Here is a 25,637-nt window from a genome sequence, read left to right as displayed (position 1 = left end):
TGATCTTCATATAAGCTGGATTATCATGTGGAGACATTTTCTTCATAGTTATCTTTATATAAATTAGATTATTATGTGCCCTCATATTCATATAAGGTGGATTATTGGCTAGACAGTTTTGGAACTTCTTTTGAAGATGCAATCCTGCTAATGAACAAATTTCAGCTGTATTAGTTATATAGCCAAAACATATTCAGTCCGCATGGACCCTATTTTTATAATGTCAAACGTTAATTGTGTTTAATATATATATATAAAGTGCAAGCACATTTTTTTATTCTATAGCTAGACAATACTTAGCGACCCTGAATTTTTTCTGATAATGACAAATTTAAATTTAGTATGTACGTCACAAAATACTTTTCTTACCATAGGAGTCGTTTTTAGCCTCTGATTTGCTACCTGATGATAACATCTTCATTTAATAAATGCATCACACTAGTATAGTTGGTTTAAATTTGTGGAGTCTTTCTTCTTGTACTGTTATTTAAACGTTTCGTTCTTTAGTATACTTACATGTTAAATCTATCAAAATCCAAAAGATCCACCATATCTAATTCTGTCGGATACCTTTTAATGAACACTCAAACATAGGGTCCATGCCTGATGCCATCACTGTAATCTCAAAAGTCATAATCAAACACGGAAAACATGCTCTTAATGAACATTCAAAATCACCATCTTTTTGGAGTTTGACTTTGATATATTGACAGAGTAAAAAAAAAAAAAAAACTTAGATACTCTTAAGAATAACTATAGATAACGAGTAAAAAAGAGACGAGATTAATGATATGCTTATCTGCTACAACATATTAAAGCACAATTGTAATTTAAATTTCCTTGGATATTAGTATATACAAGTTAAATTCCTTTTAGTTTTCACTTTGAATTCTCTCAATCGAAATGCCAATGCCGTGCAAATATTGGACAACATTTCGTGCACGTTAGATGCCAATCGAGTCGGGAACATCACAAACTAAATGAAAAGTACATACAGCTAAACTTACCCTATAAAACTATGACACTTTAGAAGAACTTCCCAAGTTAAATTCATGGAGAGAACTAAGGAAAATAGTCCTAGTATCCTACTATTTCCTTGGCTAGGTATTGGCCATGTAAACCCCTTTTTGGCGCTAGCCAAGAAATTATCAAAAATGAACTTCCACATATATTTTCTTTCTACACCCATTATTCTCAAATCTATCAAGAAAACCTTAGATAAAAACTCCTCTAGTAACAATTTCCCCATACAACTTGTTGAATTTCACTTGCCTTATTTGCATAAGTTACCCCCTCACCACCATACAACTAATGGACTCCCTCCCCATCTCAATTCCACTCTCATTCAAGCCTTTCAAATGGCTTCTTCCAAATTTCCAAGCATCATTGAAACTCTAAAACCTAACTTGATTATCTATGATGGGTTCCAACCATGGGCATCAACTATAGCTTCATCATGCAATATTCATGCTATTATGTTTTTTGTTTCTTCAACTTCTAATCTTGCCTACCTCTATCACCAATTTCTTCATGGAATTCCAAGCCTTACATCTTTTCCTTTTTCTTCCTTATACCTTCATGACTATGAGATCAAGAAATTAGGTATGCAACCGATAGAACCACGCGATGACAAAGCATTTGGATACATTATCCTTAAATCCTTTGAACAATCTCATGACATTGTTTTGTTGAACACTTTTAGGGAGACTGAGGGGAAGTACATAGATTATGTTTCTACCATAGGAAATAAGGAGCTGATACCAATTGGTCCACTCATTCTCGAGGAGGCTATAGGTGAAGAGGAGCATTTCGTGACAATTCAATCATGGCTAGACAAGAAGGAAAAATGTTCATGTGTTTATGTGTCATTTGGAAGTGAACGTTTCTTCTCAAAGCAAGAAATTGAAGAGATAGCCAGTGGGCTTGAGCTAAGCAAAGTTAATTTTATTTGGACAATCAAATTCACAATAGGGGTGAACACTACAATAGAAGAAATGGTTCCGCAAGGTTTTCTTGAAAGTACAAACGGAAAAGGGATGGTTATTGAAGGATGGGTGCCACAAACCCAAATTTTGAACCATTCAAGTATTGGAGGTTTTGTAACTCACTGTGGATGGAATTCGATATTAGAGAGCATGAGTTTTGGCGTACCAATAATAGCCATGCCTATGAATCATGATCAACCATTTAATTCAAGATTAGTGGAGGAACTTGGAATAGGGGTGGAGATTTTGAGAGGTGAAAATGGGGAAATAAAGAGAGAAGACGTGGCAAAAGGAATAGGGAAGGTGGTGGGGGAGATGACTAGAAAAGAAGTAAATTTGAAAGCTAGAGAATTGAGTGAGAAGATAAAAATGAAAGGGGAGAAAGTTATAGATGAAGGGGTTAAGAAGTTGTTGAAGCTTTTGTGTTGATTCATAAGGGATTGATGGATTGAATTTGGACATTATAGGATTTACCTAATAGTGATTCAAATACAAGAATTTAAAATACATATTACATCAAATGCTGTAATCTAGAGATAGGCTTCTTATGATCTTGTCGATCTACATGAGTTCAAACTCTAGTTGAACTCTACTCCTAAAACAAAGTTGAAATCTACTCCTTCCTAATCCAATATATCTTTTGGAGGCGGCTTAAAATAAAACATGAATAATGATTTCACTTTGTATATATAGGTGCTACATGAATCTTATTTCTTGCAGTTTTTTTTTTCTCTAGAATATAGTCTAAAGTCTAACTAGCAGTATATGCGTTGGTTTAAACTTCTAATCAGTCATACTTTAAAAGAAATGCCTAGGAACATTTCAACACAAATAAAGACATATTTTTAAATGGAAAACGTGTCAGAATTAATCTTGAAAACGTCACTCCTCCAAATAGATTTGGAGGGGCAGCTGCTTATAGGTCAATACGCAATTGAAGTCAAAACAAAATCTTAGCGAATCCAACATTAGTTCAATGAATCCAACTGCCAACATCTAAAAAAAAAAAATTCAATCCAATGTTAGTACAGAGCCTATTCAACGTTTATTAATTATTTAAACTAACACAAAGTGTGCTCGTGAAACTGGATATAAACGTTGGCGTATTTGTATTAGGCATACGTCCATCGACGGTTGAGTTAGGCATATGTCCATTGACGGGTTATTTTGAGTCTAGTTCAAGATAGACTCTCTAAAACTTGAGCAGATTTTGAGCTGCATTTCTAATCCAAATTGACCCACAAGAAAATTAAGGGATAATTTCAATAATATACAATACAACATAAAATATTACATTCACGTAGTCATATTTTTAATTTACATCTGCATAGCCAACTTTCTTTTTTGAACAGTATTTATACACACGATGTACAACATTATACACTTACTGTAGATAATATATCAACCTTGTATAAAAGTGTATAATAATGTATAAAAGGGTCATTTTGGGTAATATTAGAAATATGGGCCATTATTGTTTTGAATTTGATTCATATGAAATAGTCATGATAAACTAAGAAAAAACTTTTATTAGTTTGATTTGATTATAAAGCAAACTGTTGAATATTTGCTTTAGAACTGCAAATCTTTTTACTTCAGTAATTTATTAAGTTTTACCTAGTCAACTAGTTAGACCTAGTATTTAGGAGTTGATTTCTATTTGAATTTTGAATAAATAGTATTTTCTAGTCTTTAGGAATTTGTTATTTTCAAAGTGATTTTCTTTGCTTATCTTTAGATTTTTAAGTTAGTATTTTCTATTATAAATTGTAGTCTTATACCGGTAAAAATTTATAAATTGTAGTCTTATCTTTTGAAGAAAAATATATCGAGCTTTCAACTTCAGTTCATAAGCTCTCTTCTTTCTTGTACTCTACTGCATTCAACTTTAATTCTTAAAGTTTTCTTCCTCTGTATTTTCCTGTATTTTCTTTGTTTCAAAAACTACAATTGGTATCTAGAGCCGTTTTTTTCTTAAGGGACTTGTGAGTAAAGAAATGGATTCCGAAAATAGTTTTTCACGAATGGCTCCTTCTGCTTTCGATGGCGAAAATTACCAACTGTGTGCTATTAGAATGTAAACTTACTTGGATGCCCTTGATCTTTGGGAAGCTGTGGAAGAAGATTATGAAATTAATCCACTGCCAAACAATCCCACCATGGCCCAAATCAAGAGCCACAAGGAACAGAAAACCAGGAAGTCCAAAGCGAAAAACTTTGTTTGTTGTTGTTTCAACAACTATTTTCACGAGAATTATGTCTCTCACATCACCAAAAGAAATTTGGGATTATTTGAAGAAAGAATATGTTGGAGATGAGAGAATACGAGGGATGCAAGTTTTAAATTTGATAAGAGAGTTTGAGTTGCAGAGAATGAAAGAGTCCGAGACTATCAAAGAGTACACAGACAGATTGCTTGGCATTCTTAACAAGGTAAGATTGCTAGGCACTAAATTTAAAGATTCAAGAATTGTTGAAAAATTAAGTAACGCAATGTTGCCGAAAGATATGAAACATGTATAACTACCTTGGAAAACACATAAGATCTATCCAAGATTACCTTGGCAGAGTTGTTAAATTCTTTCCAGGCACAGGAGCAAAGGAGGCTTATGATGCAAGATGGTATGGTTGAAGGAGCCTTGCAGCCACCGAAAACTCAAAGCAAGGGTAAAAATTTGAAAAATTACCCCCTTGCCAAAGATCATGGAAAAATGGGACATCCACCATTCAGATGTTGGAAGAGGCCCGATGCAATGTGCAACAAGTGTAATGAACTTGGTCATGAAGCAGTGATTTGCAAAAACGAATCTCAGAATCATGATGCAGATGCACATGTCGCCGATGAAGAAGAAGAAGACCATCTTTTTGTTGCAACGTGTATATCAAGTAAGGTTTCAACAAATTCTTGGTTGATTGATAGCGGTTGCACAAACCATATGACTTATGACAAGAGTTTGTTCAAAGAGTTAAAACCCACTGAAATATCTAAAGTTTGGATCGGAAATGGTGACCAGATTCTTGTTGAAGGAAAAGGAGCTGTTGTCATTAAAACAAGTTCAGGTAGTAAGACAATTTCAGATGTTCTTTATGTACCTAATATTGATCAGAACTTGTTGAGTATTTGTCAGTTGGTAGAAAAAGGATTCAAAGTATCCTTTGAGGATAAGCATTGTTTCATCAATGATGTTGCTGGAAAAGAAATTTTAAAAATTAAGATGAGAGGTAAGAATTTCTCATTTGATCCAATGGAAGATATTCCTGTAGAACAAGCAAAAGATCACTCCAATTGATAAAGCAGATGCAAAAAGTGAACCTAGGCTTAAAAAAGCTTGCAATGTTCCAAAAAGAATTAAAGCAATGGAGGAGTAGTCAATGTTTCAGGAAAATAAAATTGACAAGCTTAAAGTCAAGATGCAAATGGAGCAGGAAAACATGCCAGAAATTTTTAGCAGTCAAGCGTTGCAATCAAGTAGAGAAGTGAATTTAATTCACTACAAGTCCAAAGATGAATCTACAGATTTATTTACAAGGTCACTTTCAGTTATCAAGTATGAAGATTCCAAGATAGAAGACCAAAATTTTGCAGATCCTAAAGCAAGAAGGAGTGTTGAATATTTGCTTTAGAACTGCAACTCTTATTACTGCAGCAATTTATTAAATTTTACCTAGTCAACTAGTTAGACCTAGTATTTAGGAGTTGATTTCTATTTGAATTTTGAATAAATACTATTTCCTAGTCTTTAGGAATTTGTTATTTTCAGCTGATTTTCTTTGCTTATCTTTAGATTTTTAAGTTAGTATTTTCTATTATAAATTGGAGTCTTATACTGCAGTGAAAATATATCGAACTTTCAACCTCAGTTCACAAGCTCTCTTCTTTCTTGTACTCTACTGCATTCAACTCTAATTCTTAAAGTTTTCTTCCTCTTTATTTTCCTGTATTTTCTTTGTCTCAAAAACAACACAAACTATGAAAATAAATTTGAGTTAATCGAGTGAATTGAGTTATGACCCATTATTTAGTTCAAATTAATCCACTTATTTTATTCCGAGCAGAATTCTTTTAATGACTTAGCTCTTATTAACGCATTCAAAAGCCTGACTGCCCATTTGGTATTCCTATAAATTCTATTTTTACTTTTCTTTTGTAGTATATATTTTTGACTTGCTAACGTAATATTCATCAAATTGGACTCACGTGAACAAAGCTCTCACGTGAACATTAATTGTTGTATCTATTTCCGACAACTATGGTATAGCAACATGTGATATTTACAACGGCTACCCGATTATAGAAATGTCTCACATTAACACTTCACTACTTTTTAAGTGATCTAATAACACTAGTGGGCAATGTTGCAGTTCATGTATTTTCTTTTTCTGTAAATTTTTTCAATTATTACCTTGAAGCTAAAATTCAACACAAACTTTTATAAAAAAGGCCAGTCCGGCACACTAAGCTCTCGCTAACAAACTTTTATAAAAATACTTCTTTTTTTGTGTCAAATTTTATAAAAATACTTCAATAGCAAGACATAAGAGCATTCAAAATTCTATAGTATGAAAAGTAATTGGTGCTTTGTATAGTTTTAAAAAAACATTGAGCAGAAAAATAATGAAGTGCTAAGAAATGTAAAATATCATTATTTTGTGAAAGAAATGCTAAGTGTTGTGTGTTAGCGTTGTATGATACTTGTAGAAACACCACTTAATATAAAACGGAGGAATATTTTATAGGCAAACTTACAGAAATAACTACCTTAAAAGGTCTATCTTACTCCCCATAGCAACCTTTTCTAATTTACCATCCGTAGCTAACATTCAGCTGTATATGATGTATTTCGGTGGTTTTTTTTTTCATGTATTTCAATGATTTTTTTTTAATGTATTTTAATGATTTTTTTTACTTTGATGTATTTCGGTGATTTTTTTGTTTTTTGCTTTAATGAATTTCAATGTCTTTTTTTTTTTTTTTTGTATTTCAGATTTTTTTTTTTTTAATGTATTTTAGTGATTTTTTTTTTTTTGCTTTGAGGTATTTCAGTTGTTTTTTTTATGTATGTCTTTGATGTATTTCAAAATACACTGTGTACATTCAAAATACATTTGAAGCCAAATACATACAAATTTTCGTGTATTTGAAAACATTGTTCATATATTCACTGTATTTTAATGGATTCAAACAAAATTTCAAATACATTGTGTACATTCCAACTACATATGAAGCCAAACACATTCAAATTTTCGTGTATTTGAAAATACTGTCTTTGAATGGATTTCAACAAATACATTCATATACAAGACAAATACATTCATATACAAGACAAAAACATTCAAATACAATAAAAAACAGTGTGTTTGGCTTTTAACAAATACACTAAAAAATGCACTCAAATCCGCAGATCTGAGCCAGCTAGATCTCACAAACACACTTTTTTCAGGCCATATCTGAAACACGACAGCGACACCACTGTCACCGTCGTTGTCACCACAGATCTGAGTCGCTGCAATACGTCGCCGTCACCAACAATATCCCTATCTCCGGCAATGAACACGACGGTGAAGCAGATCTGTATGAATACCACCTTGATGTGTTTAAAAATTAAATAACAATATCCAAATAAAATACCCACAAAATTTTTACGTCTTAATCTTAAAAAATAAATGGGTGTTAATACTTAATTAAATTTTCTTCTTAATTATACTTGTACAACATGAGTCTGCAAATTACTTAAAAGAAAAGATTTAAAAAGAAAGGGGAACGAAATTGGGGACAACGAAGAGAGCACTGGTGTGAGTAGGCATAATACCCGTCTACACCTAAAATCCAACCAAAGACACCAACAAAACTCGCAAAGAATGAACCCGTTCCTTTTATACCTTCATGTTGGTTTTCAAACAGAAAGAAAACGTTTGAATAGATCTGTATGAATACCTTTAGATTTGTGTTTCACACCTGGTGGAGCAGCTGTCTCCGGTGGTGGGGGTAGCGGCGGCGCAGGCCATGGTGGTGGGGGTTAAGGCGGCGCAGATGAGAGAAGGGGAGAGAAAGTTTTTTAGGATTTTGAGAAATGAAAAATCTGAAATGGGTAATGAGTGGGAATAGAGAAAAATATATGTATTTGGGTATGTATTTTTGATATAGCTACCAATTGTAATTTAAAAAAGTTAATTAGCTACTAAATATAATTAAATAAAAGGATAATTAATATTAATAATTAGGTCTTAAAAGAAGCTACAATGAGTAAAAATTCCTATTTTATAAAATATTTATAATATTGTCTTATTATTGATATCGCAAACACTTAACTATAAATTAACATGATTATGTTCAAACTGCATAACAGTAAAGGAAAATAATTTTATGTTGGGCTGGGATATGGTATAAAATTGTGTGGGGAAGAGTGTACTGATAATGTCATTTTAGTTGAACCAGTCGAAAATATATTCAGAAGCTACAGTAAAATTCCTTTAAACCCAATCACATTATTTCATTTCGATTGGAATGACCAAAATGCCCCAAAAAAACTAAGCAAGCATGTTGGAAAGCTCGTGCTCTGCAAGGCCCAATTTTTTGTCATATTTATATGAGAAAAAATTTATAATATTTGTTGTATAGTTTTTTAAAATTTAAATTATAAAATTAGAATATTGAGTTGATCTAACTGAATTTAACTTCAAAAATTAATCGAGTTAACTCTTGATAAGCAAAAATATCACATGAATTGGGATGGAGATAATAACATATTTTGTTACTATATGCAATAATATTTTTCATTTGCTATATTTCAATAGAGATCGTTAGGTGCACCAAAGTCAAAATGTACACCGTAAAAGAAGACACGGAAAAATGTTGAATACTTTTTCTAAAATATGTCCAAACAAGCTTATTTAGGATTATCCTTCTACTCATAGAAACATACCGGATAGTTTAGGTTTTTTCCTTTAAAATAAATGTGTCGAATAAATTGTTAATGTTTTTCTAGTGAACTTGTAATCAAACATTGAAGAATCTATGGAGATTTTTTCTTCAGTCAAAAAATATGCACGAACACAACTGTAATTGTCACATACTTTTTTCCAACTTAACTCAATTTTTTTTTTAAAAGATACCACAATTTTTATGTCCATATGTCTAGTTAGAATTTCAAATAATAACATATTTTGTGTGGATTATTTTGTTATTTTATTTATTAATCATTTTTAATTTGAAATGAAAATTTTTAAGACTTAAACATTTTGTAAAAAAAGAAAAAAGAGAGAAGCAAAGAACAAAGGAGTGAAAGCACGTAATATTTCAAATAGCTCTACTGTAGGCTTTGTGTGGTGTACATATGAAATAAATTGAGAAAGAAGGGAAACTGAGAAGGAAGGGCAAAAAGCTGCCAAACATAACAGGTGTCCCTCTAACATCACACTGCCGTTGCTTTTTGAAATAGAATGGTCCTCTAATTCCTCAATATCTACCATAATACCTGTGGACAACTATGCAATAAGAGTACAAATCAGGGGCAAAAACATGAAAAAGTGGTAAGTGATGCATAATGACATAAGGAAAGGACAATTTAGGCAAAACATTTAAAAGTGTATGCAGCAGCGACTATTAGATTTTTTTTTTTTTTTTTTTTTGGCCAATAATAACATTTCTTTGTGACTGGATGACTAAATTGCCCTCAAATTTGCCAAGCAAACATGTTGACGTGCTGCTTGCTTATCCCCTCTTATAAGATAGTACTAGATAGTGAAGCCCGTGCTTCGCACGGGCCCAACATAAGCTAATGACAAACATCATATTAGCATTACAACATTTATTTGGAAGATGTATAGGAAATTACTTAGTTTGATTTCATCTTAAGTTTTTGTTCTGTTTCAATCCTTACACGCTGTCTCATCTTCAAAGACATCCTGGAAGTTTTTAATACCACATAACTAAAAAGGCGGCACAGTCTTTTAGAACATATCAAAGAAACTAACTCAGGTTTTCTAGAAAAAGTACAAATTAAATTATCTAATAATACAAAACACGTTTTGATCGTTTCAAGCTCGTTTTCAAAGGCATATAAACAACTCTTTGTTGATGTCAGAGATAGTTCTGCTGCTATTACTGTCACATACATTTCCACTCGTTAGCATTATGGAGCAAGAAGAGCATAACCTTCTCAGGTTGTCTGACACCATCACCTAAGCAAGATAATACCTGCAAATGTTATTGGTTATTTAGTTTTAGAACGTAATTTCCAACAAAAGGGAATTTGTGAAATGAATCAATGTGTATCAACATCAAACCACCAACCATTCCAAACACAAACTGCGAGCCTAAAATACGGTATGTTTGAAAATATGTGCATAAAGAAGTCTCCGTAAATGTAAGTATATTCATTGATGAATATAAAGGCAATTTCTGCCTGTAAACAACATTTTGACAAATAGATATAGTCAGTATAGGATAATTTATAAGTAAATAATCATAGTTCACTTTCAACAACTTTTCTGCCTGTAAACAACATTTTGACAAATAGATATAGTCAGTATTGGATAATTTATAAGTACATAATCATGGTTCACTTTCAACAACTTTTCACTTGCCTAATCTCCTAATCCAATACAATGCCCTGTTAAAAGAAATAGAAGCACTTGCACTTTGCACATTCTATTTACAAAAGCACTTCATTTTAAGAGGGCAACCAGGTGCACAAACATCATTAAATTGCCTCATCTCCTAATCAATGCTGCTGTGTCAGAGAAGAAATAGAAGCACACGGCACTTCACAATCTATTTACAACAGCACTTCATTTTAAGAGAGCAACCAAGATGCACAAACACCATTGAAAAATGTATAGAAAGCTTTATTTAGCGTGCTGGCCTCAATATCATCTAGAAATTTTTGGAAAAGCCCAAGTGAAGGGAAAAAAAAAAGTTGCACGATATATAACAAAATCAGAGTTTCCCAAAAAAAAAAAAAAAAAAAAAAAAAAAAAAAAAAAAAAAACCTGATTGAGGCTTATGCTTATACACAAAGATGCTTAAATGAAGTGTCGAAAGTATTGTTCTCTTTAGATGTTGTCAAAGGCATGCTTAAAAAGCAATTTTGTATTAGCTTGCCTCGCTTTACCCTTCACACACAAAGATAAGCCTCTTTTGAAGAGAAATTGTTAATCTAATCTAATCTAGTAATAATAACAATCTTACCATCTTTATCTTAGAGAGCTTATTAAGAGCACCGCCTTGATAACACTGTCTTTATCTTGGAGAGCACGGAGAAGGGCAAGCCGAGCCTTCAGATCCTTAAACCACCATGGCTGCTCTCAGAATGTGAGACGATATATACAAAGAGACCCATTATTCTCATATTTGTTGCAGCCTGGTAAATGTACCAACATCCTTTTTCAGCAGATTTTTAAATGGTGAATTTAGTTTTACAATATTTTTAGTTACAAATGCTAAACGTCCAGTATATCTCGTTCGAAGCTCGACGAATATGAACTTAGTAGCAGCCTAACCAGTTACCAAGCTCAACAGGAAAACCAACTAAATAAAACAACCGTGATACCATGTACTAATCCAGCCCTCTAATTCAGATGAAAGGGAAAAGAGTAAGGTCTATTAAACAAAAGCATAAACCAAGATAATGTATAAATTATTTTTTAGCCAACTGCTATAAGAAAAATACACATAAGACGAAACATACCCAAAATTTCTTCAATAGCAAGGAGTTAAGAGAGTCAAGGTCATCTTCAGGTAAATAACCCTTGAACCAGCTAAATTAGCTTTAGCCAAGTATTGCTTCGTCGATTCCTTGAGCTACATTTGATCAAGGTATCTGCAAAAACTTCAAGGGGAATTCATTAAGAATTGCTCTGTTAGGTTAATAAACAGATATCTACCTTGAAATGGTCTAATCTACATATAGATAAGTACAAAAGAGGCCACACTTCAGCCATGATATTTAAGCCAATATGTTCCATGTTGGATTCGCTCCCGACAGTAATATGATTATAAATTCATGGAATAAAGTATCCACTCTGAGGACAAATTGTGAACTCAAATATGTTTGAGGATCAACCATTGCAGAGACGATATCCACAAAGCATGTTATCAACCTCTTTATTTCGACAAAGGAGAACCATCATTTATAAAGTACTTGAAAGTAAGAGCAGATATAAATGTAGAGAACACAGTGGATCTAAACATCACAGGTTCACTGATTGCATAAGTTATGGACCACCATTAGTAAACACACAACATACATATTGATATAAGGCACAAAAATTCAACCAAAAGAACATGAACTATTAGAATCTATCACACAGAATTAATCTACAAAGATTAATAGACAAAGATAAGAAGAGAAAGAGAAAGGTGCAAATAGAGCAGCAAACTGTGATTCGTCGACAAATTTAACATGTACAACCTTCTGACTTGAAAATGTAAAATGAGCATTTGACAATCATATAATGAGCATTTGACAATCATACATCATGTCAAAGATATAAATTTATTAAATAAGATCTTTCTTTCCAGCTTTAAAGGACACATAAGTTAGTTCCACATAGTAGATATAATTCCAAAATGCATAATTTGTCTTTATATTTAATTTAAATTAATGCCAAGAAGCAGGCATGTCGAACATGAGCTGCTTCTTGGCTCAAAGAACAATATTTAGAGCATCACATGCTATAATTTGCAAAGACGTAAAAGTTATTGCAATAACACAAACACTAAATGAACTTATTGAATTGTAAGGTAAAAATAATATCTAAATGTAAGTACATAGGTTCCAAGCCAGAGAAGATTTTATTTCTATTATCACAAATCTAGTTTACAACATTTTAGTAGTGAAATCAATATTAGTTGAAAAAAACTAACAAAATTTAAAATACACATATCAAGTACTCAAAAAGTACGTTTTTAAATAAAAAGGTGTTTCACATCCTGCGAATAGAGAATTTAGCAACAAACGGATTGGCATCTAACTATCCACTCCTCATCTAGCCCACCTTGATTTTCATCAGTTTGCCTCTGTAAGTCCAATTGTTTCTTATTTTGAGTTTAACTCTTAATTAGAACAAATTAACTTGTGCTGGTTCTTGGTACCTAAGAAACGTACACAAATTATTATTTTTTCAGTTAAAAGTGCATCTCCTATTGTTGATCACCCATTCAAAAGCAGGGTCCATTCCAACTTCTTATTTAGAGAGGCTATTCGTATATATTTCATTCCAACACTAAACAGCTTTGCCTTACTTAACATTAAAATAACATTCTTGACAAACACATAAGCACAAATAGAAAAAGCAAAGGTCAAAAAACCATACCATGGATCTCTTGTATACCATCGGGCCAACTATCAAACCTCCATTTATTTTTCAGTTAAAACCTACAATCAATCTTCCCTTCTTGCAACTCCACATTACTTCCCGTAACCGATCCATCAAATATACTAAACTCACCTCCCACTTCCTAACTTATCCTAGCATTACTCTGTGTAAATCCCTTCCATCTATTCTCATCCATTAATATCTCAAACAAATCTTTAGCCCTACAACTAAATTTCTCCATCATCGTTATCGTCTTAAACCCTTCCTTTTTCTTCTCCTTTTTCACCTTCTCCTCCTCCTTCACCAGAGTCAACGCCGGAGAACCAACATCTCCGGCGTTGACAACTATTTTTACCACTTTTTTCACCTCATTTTCATCCTTACAAGGACCCCCTTTTGACATAGCATTAACATAAACCCTAATTTGCTCTAAAACAAAAGGCTTTCCTTTAACAATAAATGCATCCTTTAATCTCTTCCCAATTTACCCTTCATCTTTAATCGTAACCCTAATTTCTGGATCTTCATCAGCATTTTCATCAGCTATATAAGGTAATTCAACATTCCCTTCAAATGTCAAACCACCTTCATTTACAACCTCACCTTCCCAAGATAGAATTAAGTTTAATTCATAACCTGGAATTACTTTCCCTTTTCGGATATTAATGTAAGCTTCACCTTCGAGTTTTTCGAGGTATCCTGCTGAAAAAAGGCCACCATTTTTGTCAGCCAAGTTATGCCCTAAACTCTTTCTCCTTCACGCCTGACATAGTAATAGTTTCTATCTTTCTAGATCTAACTGGTATGTGGTGTATCTGAGTTAAAAAGCCACTAACTGAAATTACTTTTATGCCCTTGGATGGACGACGATCCTGCCTCTCACCCATGCTTCTATATAGTAGAAATATAAAAAAATCTCACATTATTTATAAATTTAATTAAACCTTTTTATTTCGCATTCAAAAGATAAATATAATAAGTATTTGATATTAGAAAACTTTCAAGCTTAGTAAAAATTAGTTTAACTTACATATATAATTAGTGTTAAAAAATTACATACCACCTCCACAATATTTACAGCTAATCCTTTTTACAAAGTAGGATTTGTAATTTTGTAAAAAAGAAAAAAGAAAACTTACCTGCTATAACAAAGAGTAGGGGTGTTCAAATGAGACTGAAAAACCGGTCCGAACCATTAAACCGAGTCAAACCGACTTAATAAACCGAAAACCCGCTTGGTTTGACTTGATTTGGTTTTAAATTTTAAAAAACCAATAATATTTGGTTTGGTTTGGTGTTAAACCCAAAAAACCCGAACCAAAATTGAACCGAACCGTGTATATATATTTTCAAAATTTTGGCTCATTCCAAGTCCAATACAAATTCAAATAATTAGAAAGAAAAGTGCAGCCCATTTAAGTTTAAGGTAAAATAAAAATTTCCCCTTATCCAGTTTTACGGTTCCCTCTTTTACATGCCATCTGAATTACTACTTATAAGCTAGCATTTTATCCGTAACAAATTAAAGGGAAGAAAATGGCAATTGAAATTTAATATGATTTGGTAGACGACTTTGTCTTTCTGTTTATCATTTTCCCTTTCAACTTATGTGCTTTCTTCTCAATGCTTCATAAAGACAATGAGTCTAGATAATAAAAATTCTGGAGGACTGCGTAATATCAAAAGGCTACATGTAGGGAGGTAACTAGAATCATGAAAAGTAGATGTTATGTTTCTGTAATTCCTATACCCATAACCATAGGCCTATACCTAAATAAAGTTAATGAATTAATTAAGAAGATTCTTAGATTTGAATGGATCACGGTCAAAGCCGTATTTAGCTATTATTTAATTCAAAGGTTCTTTGTATTAATACATTCTTAAAGTCCGAAAAAATCGCAAAAACCGAACCAAACCGATAAAACCGACAAAACCGAAACCAATAGAATTTATACTGTAATGGTTTGGTTTGGTTTGAATATTAAAAAAAAAAAACCGACTTAATTGGTTTGGTTTGGTTTTAATCAAAAACCGAGTCAAACCGGACCATGAACACCCCTAACAAAGAGTAAAAGTGAAAGAAAAAAAAAGACAGTGTTAATGCAATTTATTGAACACAAAAAACATTTGATTTTGCAAATAGTAGTATTATCTTCACAACATTAAATGAAGCATTATTTATACAGGATACTATACACATATTTTCTTTCACCTCTCTCTGTAATCTGTATCCATAAGAGCAAATTAGTGAGGATTTTACTTGGCTTTCTTTGATACTAAACCCTCTAATATAGGATAACTAAGAACTAAAACATAAAAAGAAAGGAAACCTTGTCCAAACATCTCCTCAAAGTTCCTCTCTGAGGCCAATCTTCTCATTCCAAATATGAAGCACACCACATTAAACACCACCAAAAATGTCAAAGGGACCATGAACAATTTAGCACCTTGGAAATCAAATTTACCCATTTCATATTTCCTTAGTTTCTCTTCATCTATGGCTTTGTTTGTTAACCTGAAATTTGCCTTTGCAACACCTAGCCACTTCATTAAAACATCTAAGCATCCAAACAAGCAAGCTGTTACTGTTTTTATTATCCAAATTCTTTGCTCATTCCACCATGTCCTCAAGTTGCCACCACTAGACAAGACTTCATATAAATGTTCAGCCAGAGATGATAAGAATATGGTTGTGAATAGTGCAAACCATGGGCTTGTCACCTGTAAATGGAGGGGATCGGAAAAGAAGAAAAAAAAAAAGACAATTGAAATGAGTCATCAATTTTGTTAGAAGGCTAGCACTTTGATCAATTATATATTTTACCATTTTGGTATGATTCCCTGTTCTATTAGTTTGTTACATTGTTGGTCTATGACACAATAGTTTATACTATTCTCGTTGGAATGTACTAGCAATTTACGAGGAATGTGGTGGGATGAAAACGAACAATTTCATTAATTGTCACTATACTTTAGTGAATTAAATTCCATCAGACCTTTTGGATATCAACCTTTCTTTCTCTTTGTTCGGGTTTGATAAGTCAGGCTGATCTTGTAATCAATCGCTCATATGTCCATTTCAACTAGCAAACTCAGAATATTTTAGATTTTTTTTATGATAGTGTTGTTGTTAAAGATAGGGGTGGAGCCACCATTTTAGCCACGAGTTTGGAAGAACTCAGTAGTTTTGGCTGAAATCTTGTATTTATATTAAAATTCACTTGATGTGTATAAGTAATCTATCTAGATAGAACCGAGTAAATAAAAAGAATCGTGGTTCCAATCATAAGCTAAAAATTCTGACTCAGCTTCTTGTTGATAAAATGCTTGTTGGTAATAAAATTTAATTTTCATACTTGATTATAGAACTCTAAAGTGTTGAAGGATCAAAGTCAGCTAAAGGGATAAAAGTTTTTCATTACCTTGGGAAACACTGGAGTGCCACTCAAGAAGCACAAGGCTGGAACAATGCCATAAAGGAAGCAAGGGATGGAGAGAAAATGTGAGAACATGAAGTATCCATAACACATGTTTTGGACTAAAGGCATTCTTGACATGACTCCATAAGTAAGTGGGCTGTACTTTGAGAGCCCAACTTGTACTAGCCCAGAAGCCCACTTCATGAGTTGTACCAAAGCATCCTTCATGTCAACGGTGCTACAACCAAGGAAGCATGGCCTCTTTGGATAAAGATAAACTGATTTCCACCCCTTAGAGTGCAAGAGATATCCAGTGTATGAGCTCTCCAGTAAACTGTTGTATGAGTAACCGATCTGTAAATTAAACAGCAGCTTAAGATTTTAGATGAAATAATCATAATAATTAAATAGAGACAGATACAAAAGTATTAACTGTGATGGCAAAATTAGCCCATAAAAATATGACTCACCCAACCCGCTCAAGTTTGGGCGGCGACTAATGATTCGTTCATTTGTTAATTTAACTCATTTTGACCCACTCAATCTAGTCAATCCAAAAGTTGGGCTAATTCAGGCAAAATATCGAGCACAGATGCACTTACGAGAAACTTTATCAAAACATTTTTCTTAAAAAAAACTTATTATTTGTTTGGTATGTTATATACGGCCATAATAAAAGTAAAAAGAAGAAAATGGTTAGTTTTATTTGGTAATTAAACAAGATTACAAGAATATAAATAAATAATTCAAAATTTGGTAAGAGTTGGGTAGATTGGACTATGATTCATTATTTACCATATCTTGACTCGGCTCGTCTTAGTCCAAGTAACTATTGAATGGTTAGTGACCCGTTCATTTATTAACTCAACTCATTTTAACATGTCTTAAATTCAGTTCAACCCACTTATTTCACATCCCTGAAAGTATATATATGTAGTAGTAGGATGATACTTACTTCTTTACCCCAGCTTGTATTTTCTTCAAAGGCGCAAGAAGCAAGAGTTTTAGCTTCATCTATAATCTCGTCACATAGAATCTCCTTGCCATTTCTTTGATCATTCAGAGAGTTAACCGAATTGATGAACTTTCTCGAAGCACCAAACTTTTCTTCTGCCTCTTGAAGCAATTCCTCTGTGTACCAAATATATACTGATTAATTAATAAATGTACAAGGAATTATGTGCTCAAAACACAACCATAAAGTCTGTGTAATATAAATTTATAAGTTGAAGACCTGATTGATAAAGTAATGATTCCCACTTGTACTCGGATTGAGCTTTTAGAAAAAGTGGAGTCATAGTATCTTGGTTAATCGGACTACCATATAATGCTTCTTTCTTCAAATAATAGCCTGTGCCTGCACAAACAGTCCCTCCTACTCCATCCATACCTTGATACTTATTCTACAAAAGAGCGGACAAAATATATTTGAGTTTTGTCCCTGGAGCAAGCGGATGAAGTTCAAGATCACTCACCTTCAAAGTCATTCTATAAAGCACCCGACATACAAGCTTAAATCCAAATTTGTATGTTATATATGAAGTTGAAAACTTGAAATAGAATACACTGGTAACATAACAGGATGTGTACCTTGTATGCGGATCTTGATTGAGCATCATAGATGTCATTTTTACTGACGTTGTAAAAGGTTTGAGGGAATTGTACATAGGAAAGAGAAGTAGAAATGTTTTGATCAAGATGAAAACACATGGCTTGCTTGGCAGAGGAAGGGTCATTGCAATACATGTCACAATCCAAAACAAGCATATATGGTGCATTGCTCATTACCCCTGAAACTCGAAGCTGTCATCACCGACCAATGTAAGTGTCACATTCGATATATATTAAGAAGAACGGGAACATTCTAATGATTTAGTCATATATACCGATGATAAAAAAATAATTATACTGTAGCCAAAAGTAGAGCTAGAAGGTGATTTACGGAATTTGCTAAACACACTAGCTTTAGTTTAAGTTTTATATTTGTACTAAATTCATTATATATAAGTTAAAATTTTGAATTCATTTATTAATACTTGATGTCGCTATCCTAAAATTTAAAACTCATAAAGCTCAAATCTTGACTCTGTCTTTGACTGCAGCGAGTTTTAATCTGTGATAACAGATTGATTACAACTTATTCCATGTTTTTTTAAGTTATCATTTTGTATTTTTTATGAAAAAAAAAAAGTTATGTGTAATTAACTTTTAAGTGATATGATACTGTAAAAGTTCTATACATATTGTCGTTTCCTAGATTTTTTTTTTCTTTTACAACTCTTGATACTATAAAAGTACTTTTGTTAAACTTCTATCGGACATTACTACCCTGGAAAAACAAAATGTTTGGAAGTCTCTATTTTGTTGTGATACATAACTTTTGAACCAAAAAAAAAAAAAAAAAATTAAGGTTGATGAAATGTAAACTTTGTCCCCTTTAAATTTTAATGTAAAACTTTACTTCCAAATTATCAAATTGTAATTCTAATGCTTAAAGAATTAAAAAATAATAATAAATAAATAACCCTTTGGGGAAATGGTACTTACAAGAGCATTTAAGGCTCCAGCCTTGAAACGATGAGGGCGCGACGGTCTCCTCTCGCGTGACATATAAACTAACAGTGGCAATTTGCTTTGCTTATCTTCAAATTTCATATTGTCATGTATCACCTGCACCTCATAATATGATTTTAAAAAAAAATGATTGTTAATCTCAGCTTAAAACGTTTTTGTGCCCCCTAAATTTTCCTCGAATAAACCTATAGTCTATAAATGTGTATTAATTTTCACTAACAAATGAGAAAATTACTTTCTTGCCGGTTCTACATAATTGGTAATCTATATATATAATTGCAGGACATAGGCCGTTGACGTGTCATGCCTCATTGATCAGGAAATGTATTTATCTTTTTTGTCAATTTTTTGCCTTTTTTAAGTTTTTAAAATGAGTAACAAAGGTGTTCAAAAAACCAAAAAAAATTGGACAGTCATGCCCTTTCAGACAGTCACGCCCTTACAAACTGAATGGTTATTACTAGAGTCACAATCTCTGTAACGCCTCCCTTCGCTACCCCATTATCCTGGAGGTTGTTTGTTTAGTGGCTAACGCTGACATCTCGCAGCGCAAACACTTTGTTCAATTCGCAACAAGTTTCAACAGGTTATTTCTGTATATAGAGAACGAGACGAGGCGCTGGTTATAACATAAAAGGCGCCGTCGAAATCTATAGCCTATCGTTTTGTAACTTTCAAGCATGTTTATGCTGTGATTCTTCCTTCGAAATGGAACCATTATATTTGTTGATGCTGAGGTTTCTTAAGTAAGAAACAGATCAAGGATAGGAGCCACCAGCAACTACAGCGGATGCCATGATTTTGGTACATCAAATTTTTCCCTTAGCCGAGGGGGAAAAGAGTGGCTTTCTAGATCTGGTTTGTGCGTGCCTCTACTCTGGGAAATGGGCTCCTCTCCATTTCTTATTATCTACTTACACTTTTTCAAGAGATTTTGTTATGGAAAGATGAAAAGTTGTGAAAATTTAATTTGAAGGAAATTTCATAAGTGGATCTAAAAAAAAAAAAAACCATGGCAAAATCCAAAGGATAGGAAACAAAGATCTGTGAAGCAGTGGTGTTTTTGCCATAGTCAGCAGTTCCTTTTTCCTGGCTTCTTCTCAAGCTTTTTTTACTACTACTTTTTTTGCCATAGTCAGTAGGTTCTCTTTGATCCTTGCGTTCTTTACTTCTACTGTTTCTTTTTTAAATTTCACTTTAATTTTTATTTAGCATTCGTTGTTCGATAGAAATTAGTCGACACACGTGTAATATCAACAACTTACTTCACCCGGGTTAGTAGTGCTTTGAAAAATTCAAACTTAAATCTTTTGTATAATCATGCATATATGAATTGTCTCATGTTAGATGTTTCATCTGCGATCATTCAATTCATACAAATGCATGCATATTGTGTCAAGGAGATATATTTTTTGAGAGATTACTTTATATTAGTAAAAAATAGCCATGCTTGTTCTGGTAGTTCAAATTGCACTTTACCAACATGTTATTTCTTGTTTTCGTTTAACTATACAAAATTTTCACATCTTTCTGTAAGGTCATTATAGATCATGCACATCAAATTTTCTTTCCTATTCGGTCTCGATCGATTATACTTTTGGTTAATTGGGTAGGTGTCGATAGCAACAAAACCTTTGCTTTGGTCCATACCACGAAACATGCAAAGATCTAAGGCTTTCAGCCGGAAAACTATAAGGTCTCGTGGGAAAAAGACAACGTAGGTAGGCTGCCACGCAGAGTGAAGGTAATTTTCTTTTGTTTCTTGCTTTTTCTCTCTCTTATATCTTCACAAAATCATTTTTGTTTAGCATACAAAGTTTCTAAAATGGATAAAAATATCTCTATTGAACTCTAGAATAACCAAGAAAGTACGAGGAGCTAATTATCTTTGTCATGAGAGATTTAATATGGTGCATATGTGGGTGCTTATGGACAATGATACGGAAGAGCAAGGACTCCGGATAACTAGGTGTTAGTGGCTCGAGAATGAGTATAGTGTACTTCCCCGAACTTAATATTTTATACTTTTCATGTATGTATAGATAAATAGAAAAAAGTGATGATTGATTATTTCATGAAAAATAAATTCAATACTGAGAAGTCAACTATATCAAGAAATAATCTTACAATCCAAAAATATGTAGTAGACAAAATTGATTGAAGAGTATGAATTTTGCAATCATTCAGGTTCTTGATATATAGCTATATGGTATTAAACTTCTAATTTATGTTGAAAATATTCCAACTTCTTTAGTTTTAACAACAATCTATCTTTTTGTTATTTCTAATATTTGGATAGGGAATGATCATACAAAAGCTTAATGAAGTCATTCATGACCGCGCGAAGCGCGGGTAGATTACCTAGTATATACTAATTATACGCTTGTAAATTACGCACCTCGATATTGGGAGGTCGATCCATTCTGACGGACCCTTCAACGCTACTGGCTTTCTCTACATTTTTCTTGAACACTTCGTATGCCGCCTGCACAATAACATCTTCATCACCTTATATACTATATGTAATAAAGTCCATATTACACTTTAGAAAAATAAAATAAAGTTCTCCTGTCTTGCGAAATATTAAATATTTAGTTCTACAATTTCTAAATTAAAAGTTCAATAATGGACAAAATTATGTATTGAAATCACAAGATACAAGATATTTATAAACAGATAAACGAATATTGACTATCAAGTTTTGGTTCGATAAGCCTAAGTAGAAGTTATTGGACCAAGTGAATTGTTAGAATTGTACATCTAATTTCATCTAAAAGTTTGAGCTATTGGAGCAAACACATTTCTTTTTAATTACTATATTTTCAACAAAAATTAAATCAACTCTCTCATAATAATTTGATTACTTTGAAAGGAAAACAAAGATCATATACTTTTTGAGGTACGTAATAAAGATGACTGTTGCTACCGTTTGTTCCTAAAGATTAGTCCGCTAAGATTTTGTTGACGAAGAAAGGATGTAAGGTTATTATAAGAAAGAATATTGTTTTTATCGTCGTAGCGGCAACGTTGCTCAATATAAATAATTAATATGCTATAATTAAAACGATTTATGTCTAAATGATCACTTGAAGAATGGTCGCCAAAGGTTGTGATAGAGTGGGAAGTACTCATCTAACATTAACTAGAGGTCTTGGGTTTGAACCCTGAAAATGGTGTCGACATCGGCAGGAGCACTTTAACCCCTATAGTGGGACTTCCCGGCTGCGAATACGGATTAATCAGGCCTCAAAGCAATGAAATCCCGCATCAGGTGTGGGAGGGAAAATTGATCTCGTTATTTGGTCTTAGGCAGTCCTCGTCTCATGAACGTGCGAGGGGTGTTGACGTTCCACGATTGTGCGAAGGAAATTGATATCTTTATGCGGTGTTGGACACCACGAAGTATCGGGCATTGGATGAGAAACAAATTAAAGAGAGAGAAAACGCCATGCTCTTTCTGCAATGGACATTTTATCATCCAAAACAATTAAAAATCTTACCTTGATATTTTCCTCTTCATTCTTGAATTCATTTCCACGCATCAAACGTTCATCATCACCAAAAGAAGAGAAAAAAGCATCAGGACAAATAGTCTCTATTCCATACTTCTTACAAAAAGGCACCCAAACCCTAGCAAATCCACATGCTTCCTTAATAGCATACAAAGTCATGGCAGCACCACCATCATCGGAGAGATAAACAGCGAGTTTTTCCGATGGATAATCAAGTGACATAGCTGATATAACCGTATTCATAACCTCAACAACTGGTTCCTTAATAGGATCAGCTGTGCATATAAACACGTCGATGCCAGGTAACTTAGTATCAACTGGAAGATTTTCCGGCATGACGGACCGAGCCACCGGGCGCCAACGGAAGGATTGTGTAACTAACCATATGAAAGTGAAAATAAGCTCAGCAATTGTGATGAGACTCCATGAAATAATGGATACGTCTCCTTGGAATAAGTGTTTTATTCTATAGTAAAGTAACCCTAATATGGCTGAAAAGTGTAATAAGATGTGGATTCTACTAAGTATTGCTCGTGGTTGTTGTACTGTGCATGTATGGAGACAAGGAGAAGCCATGGCCATATTTTTAATTTTTCTCGAGCCGGTCTTTATAATGGAGATGTTATATATTGCTCCTTAATATATATACTAGGAAGAAAGAGGGTCCAACATGCATGATAGCTAGACTAAAAACAAGTGAAGGAATTAGATTCAGGTCACCCATATAAGTTAACCCGAATCCATATTAAAAATATTTAAAAAGAGCTGAACAGACACAACGATTAGGAGTCTCCTAAACCTTTGTGTCATTTCATGATGTTAAAAAAAACTATCTTGGTCATGAAAGTTAATTTGTCCGATTGCCCATCATTGTCATTGTTCTTTTGATCTTCTTGGGGAAAATTGCAAAAATATTCACAGGTGACTACCTGATTCGTAGGTCTGGTCAACAAAACCTATCTTCCTCATGAAACTTAATTTGTTCCTCTCAATTTTCAGCTAAACTCGCTAAATATATAATATATTTCACTATTTTGAAAGAGATTTCTTAGAATAAATGAAACGTCTTCTAGAACTCTTGAACTATAGCTAGGAATTAGTATCTGTCGTTCGGCACACCAATGACCAATTTGTCAATTCGTAGCCCCTAGAATACTATATTAATCTCCTAGTTACTTTCACGAATTATTATAATCTATTGAATGAATACAATGATATTTTTCAACGGTAAATCTAGACTATTTCATATAGTTTAAGGACAAGTTTCATCATTTTTCTTGTAAAATCTCATGTGGTGGAAGTTTCCATTGTTAGTGAATAAGACATATTTGGACCAATCTTATAAACGATAAGGTTATATTTGATCCCCAATTATTAATAAAGGATAAATTTGAACTATTTCGCAAAGTTCAGGATAAATTTCAGCGTTTTTCCTTTTTTATCGTATGTTCACAAAGTGAAATATAGATAATTTTTATTTGGAGATGGCGGGTTTTTGTATTTCATTGCCTTTCTTCTTCTTTTTTGGTGTGTGTGAAAGCATTTTTTTCCCACTTTTATTTGGTATAAAAGTAATAAGTGGTGAGCTTAATGTGAAAAGAAAAGGATCTTACATCATGAATGAGTTTATCTCATACCTAGGACATGCGGGAAAAAACAACCCAAATGGTGATTGACATCACGATCACTGTTTTCATTTTCTGCTGGCTTTCCCCTAGGATTCTCGCAAAATACAAAGAGAGATTGACAATTTCTAGAAGAATCTATGGGGTATAAAATCCTCAAAAAGAAAGTAACTACATATGTTTATTTTTCTGCTTTTTTTTTCTTGTGGAGATAAATCCTGAAGAGTCCAAATCAAAGGGGTCCAAATCAAAGGGGGTTATCTTAAAAGATGATAAGATATTGAAACAAAGGAGACCCCTTCGATCATTTATTAAAAAAAATTAGCAAAGGTTGATTGTAGTAAGAGTGTTTTTGACACATAATTTGAACACAAGAAGGTTGACAACAGGTATAGGGTATTAACTAGTACCCAATTTATGTGGCACTTTTCGCTTCTCGAGATTCAAACTGTACGAATTTTGACCATCATTTTAAGATATATTTTTCATCAAATTGATATGAGAATAATTGCAACTTATAGTACTTTTCATGCAGTTTTCAAATATATAAATTTTAATGTTAAAATATCGAGTTAATCTAATCCAATTTAGCTTCAAAGTTTAGTCAAATTGACTGCCGAAAATTGGGACAGAGGGAGTAATAAACTAACAACTGATTTATGCAAATGTCTTTTTTTTATTTTTCTTTTTAAAGATTATCATTTAGATTTTGTCTCTATTTTTTAGAGTTGTACAAGTATAGCCCTTGAAAAACTACCCTTTCAAATAATATTAGATTCGGGTCTAATGTTACTCATATATTATTTAGCATTTCGAACAAAACATTAGACTGTTTTCTGACGTTTACAATAACTTACAAAATTAGACCGTCATCTAACGTTTTCTTATAAAATTTTCAATTTGTTCAAAAGACATCTTTAGTCCATCTAGATAATCCATAAGAGAAATTAAAAAAAAAAAAAAAAAAGTCATTTACACTAAACAGCTATCTCAAAAAGGGACAACGAGGGACTGATAACTCCTTTTGAAAGCTCAAAAATAGAAAATCAACTCATTTTTTGAAAGCTGATAAGAAATCCTACTTTTGCTATAATTGGAGTGTGTTCCAATTAAGTAGGTGCAGGGAGTGATAACTCCTTTCCGTGTATATTATCTTTTGATTAATGAACGGCATCCACTCTTGAAGATGGATGAATTAAACAA

The 25,637-nt window shown here is 32.9% G+C and overlaps 3 protein-coding genes, 1 long non-coding RNA gene and 1 pseudogene across 4 annotated transcripts; 2 read left to right on the top strand and 3 right to left on the bottom strand.

Annotated features, from left to right (window-relative positions):
• Nucleotides 1-984: 984 nt before the first annotated feature.
• Nucleotides 985-2,695, top strand: LOC132068001 (UDP-glucosyltransferase 29-like). Its single transcript, XM_059461459.1, has one exon. It carries the CDS (start codon nucleotides 1,053-1,055, stop codon nucleotides 2,412-2,414), a length of 1,362 nt encoding a protein of 453 aa, XP_059317442.1. The 5' UTR covers nucleotides 985-1,052; the 3' UTR covers nucleotides 2,415-2,695.
• A 1,333-nt stretch (nucleotides 2,696-4,028) lies between these two features.
• LOC132061292 (uncharacterized) lies at nucleotides 4,029-5,275 on the top strand. The gene is made up of 2 exons (XM_059454135.1): nucleotides 4,029-4,418; nucleotides 4,574-5,275. Exons 1-2 carry the CDS (start codon nucleotides 4,029-4,031, stop codon nucleotides 5,273-5,275), a joined length of 1,092 nt encoding a protein of 363 aa, XP_059310118.1.
• A 4,600-nt stretch (nucleotides 5,276-9,875) lies between these two features.
• On the bottom strand, nucleotides 9,876-12,432 carry LOC132068992 (uncharacterized). Its single transcript, XR_009417615.1, has 2 exons — nucleotides 11,675-12,432; nucleotides 9,876-10,182 (listed from the first exon to the last, which is right to left on the bottom strand). It is a non-coding gene; the product is annotated as an uncharacterized LOC132068992 (long non-coding RNA).
• Nucleotides 12,433-13,287: 855 nt separating this feature from the next.
• On the bottom strand, nucleotides 13,288-14,061 carry LOC132061283 (uncharacterized; annotated as a pseudogene).
• Nucleotides 14,062-15,371: 1,310 nt separating this feature from the next.
• LOC132061275 (cellulose synthase-like protein G3) lies at nucleotides 15,372-23,539 on the bottom strand. Its single transcript, XM_059454121.1, has 8 exons — nucleotides 22,798-23,539; nucleotides 21,696-21,782; nucleotides 19,271-19,393; nucleotides 18,314-18,526; nucleotides 17,958-18,126; nucleotides 17,679-17,854; nucleotides 16,727-17,077; nucleotides 15,372-16,025 (listed from the first exon to the last, which is right to left on the bottom strand). The coding sequence occupies exons 1-8, from the start codon at nucleotides 23,389-23,391 to the stop codon at nucleotides 15,561-15,563; spliced, it is 2,178 nt and encodes a 725-aa protein (XP_059310104.1). The 5' UTR covers nucleotides 23,392-23,539; the 3' UTR covers nucleotides 15,372-15,560.
• Nucleotides 23,540-25,637: the final 2,098 nt, after the last annotated feature.

This window comes from Lycium ferocissimum, chromosome 1, assembly GCF_029784015.1.
Source record: "Lycium ferocissimum isolate CSIRO_LF1 chromosome 1, AGI_CSIRO_Lferr_CH_V1, whole genome shotgun sequence".
NCBI lineage: Eukaryota > Viridiplantae > Streptophyta > Magnoliopsida > Solanales > Solanaceae > Lycium > Lycium ferocissimum.
The sequence above is the reverse complement of the archived record's forward strand: the minus strand, read 5'-3'. Positions and strand labels throughout refer to the sequence as shown.

Coding starts and splice junctions, on each gene's coding strand:
- LOC132068001 (XM_059461459.1), top strand. CDS start 1,053: ATGGAGAGAACTAAGGAAAATAGTCCTAGTATCCTACTATTTCCTTGG.
- LOC132061292 (XM_059454135.1), top strand. CDS start 4,029: ATGGCGAAAATTACCAACTGTGTGCTATTAGAATGTAAACTTACTTGG. Junction 4,419..4,573: donor TGCTTGGCATTCTTAACAAG/GTAAGATTGCTA, acceptor AATTCTTTCCAG/GCACAGGAGCAAAGGAGGCT.
- LOC132061275 (XM_059454121.1), bottom strand. CDS start 23,391: ATGGCCATGGCTTCTCCTTGTCTCCATACATGCACAGTACAACAACCA. Junction 19,394..21,695: donor ATCGACCTCCCAATATCGAG/GTGCGTAATTTA, acceptor TATGAGGTGCAG/GTGATACATGACAATATGAA. Junction 17,855..17,957: donor ATCATTACTTTATCAATCAG/GTCTTCAACTTA, acceptor TTTGGTACACAG/AGGAATTGCTTCAAGAGGCA.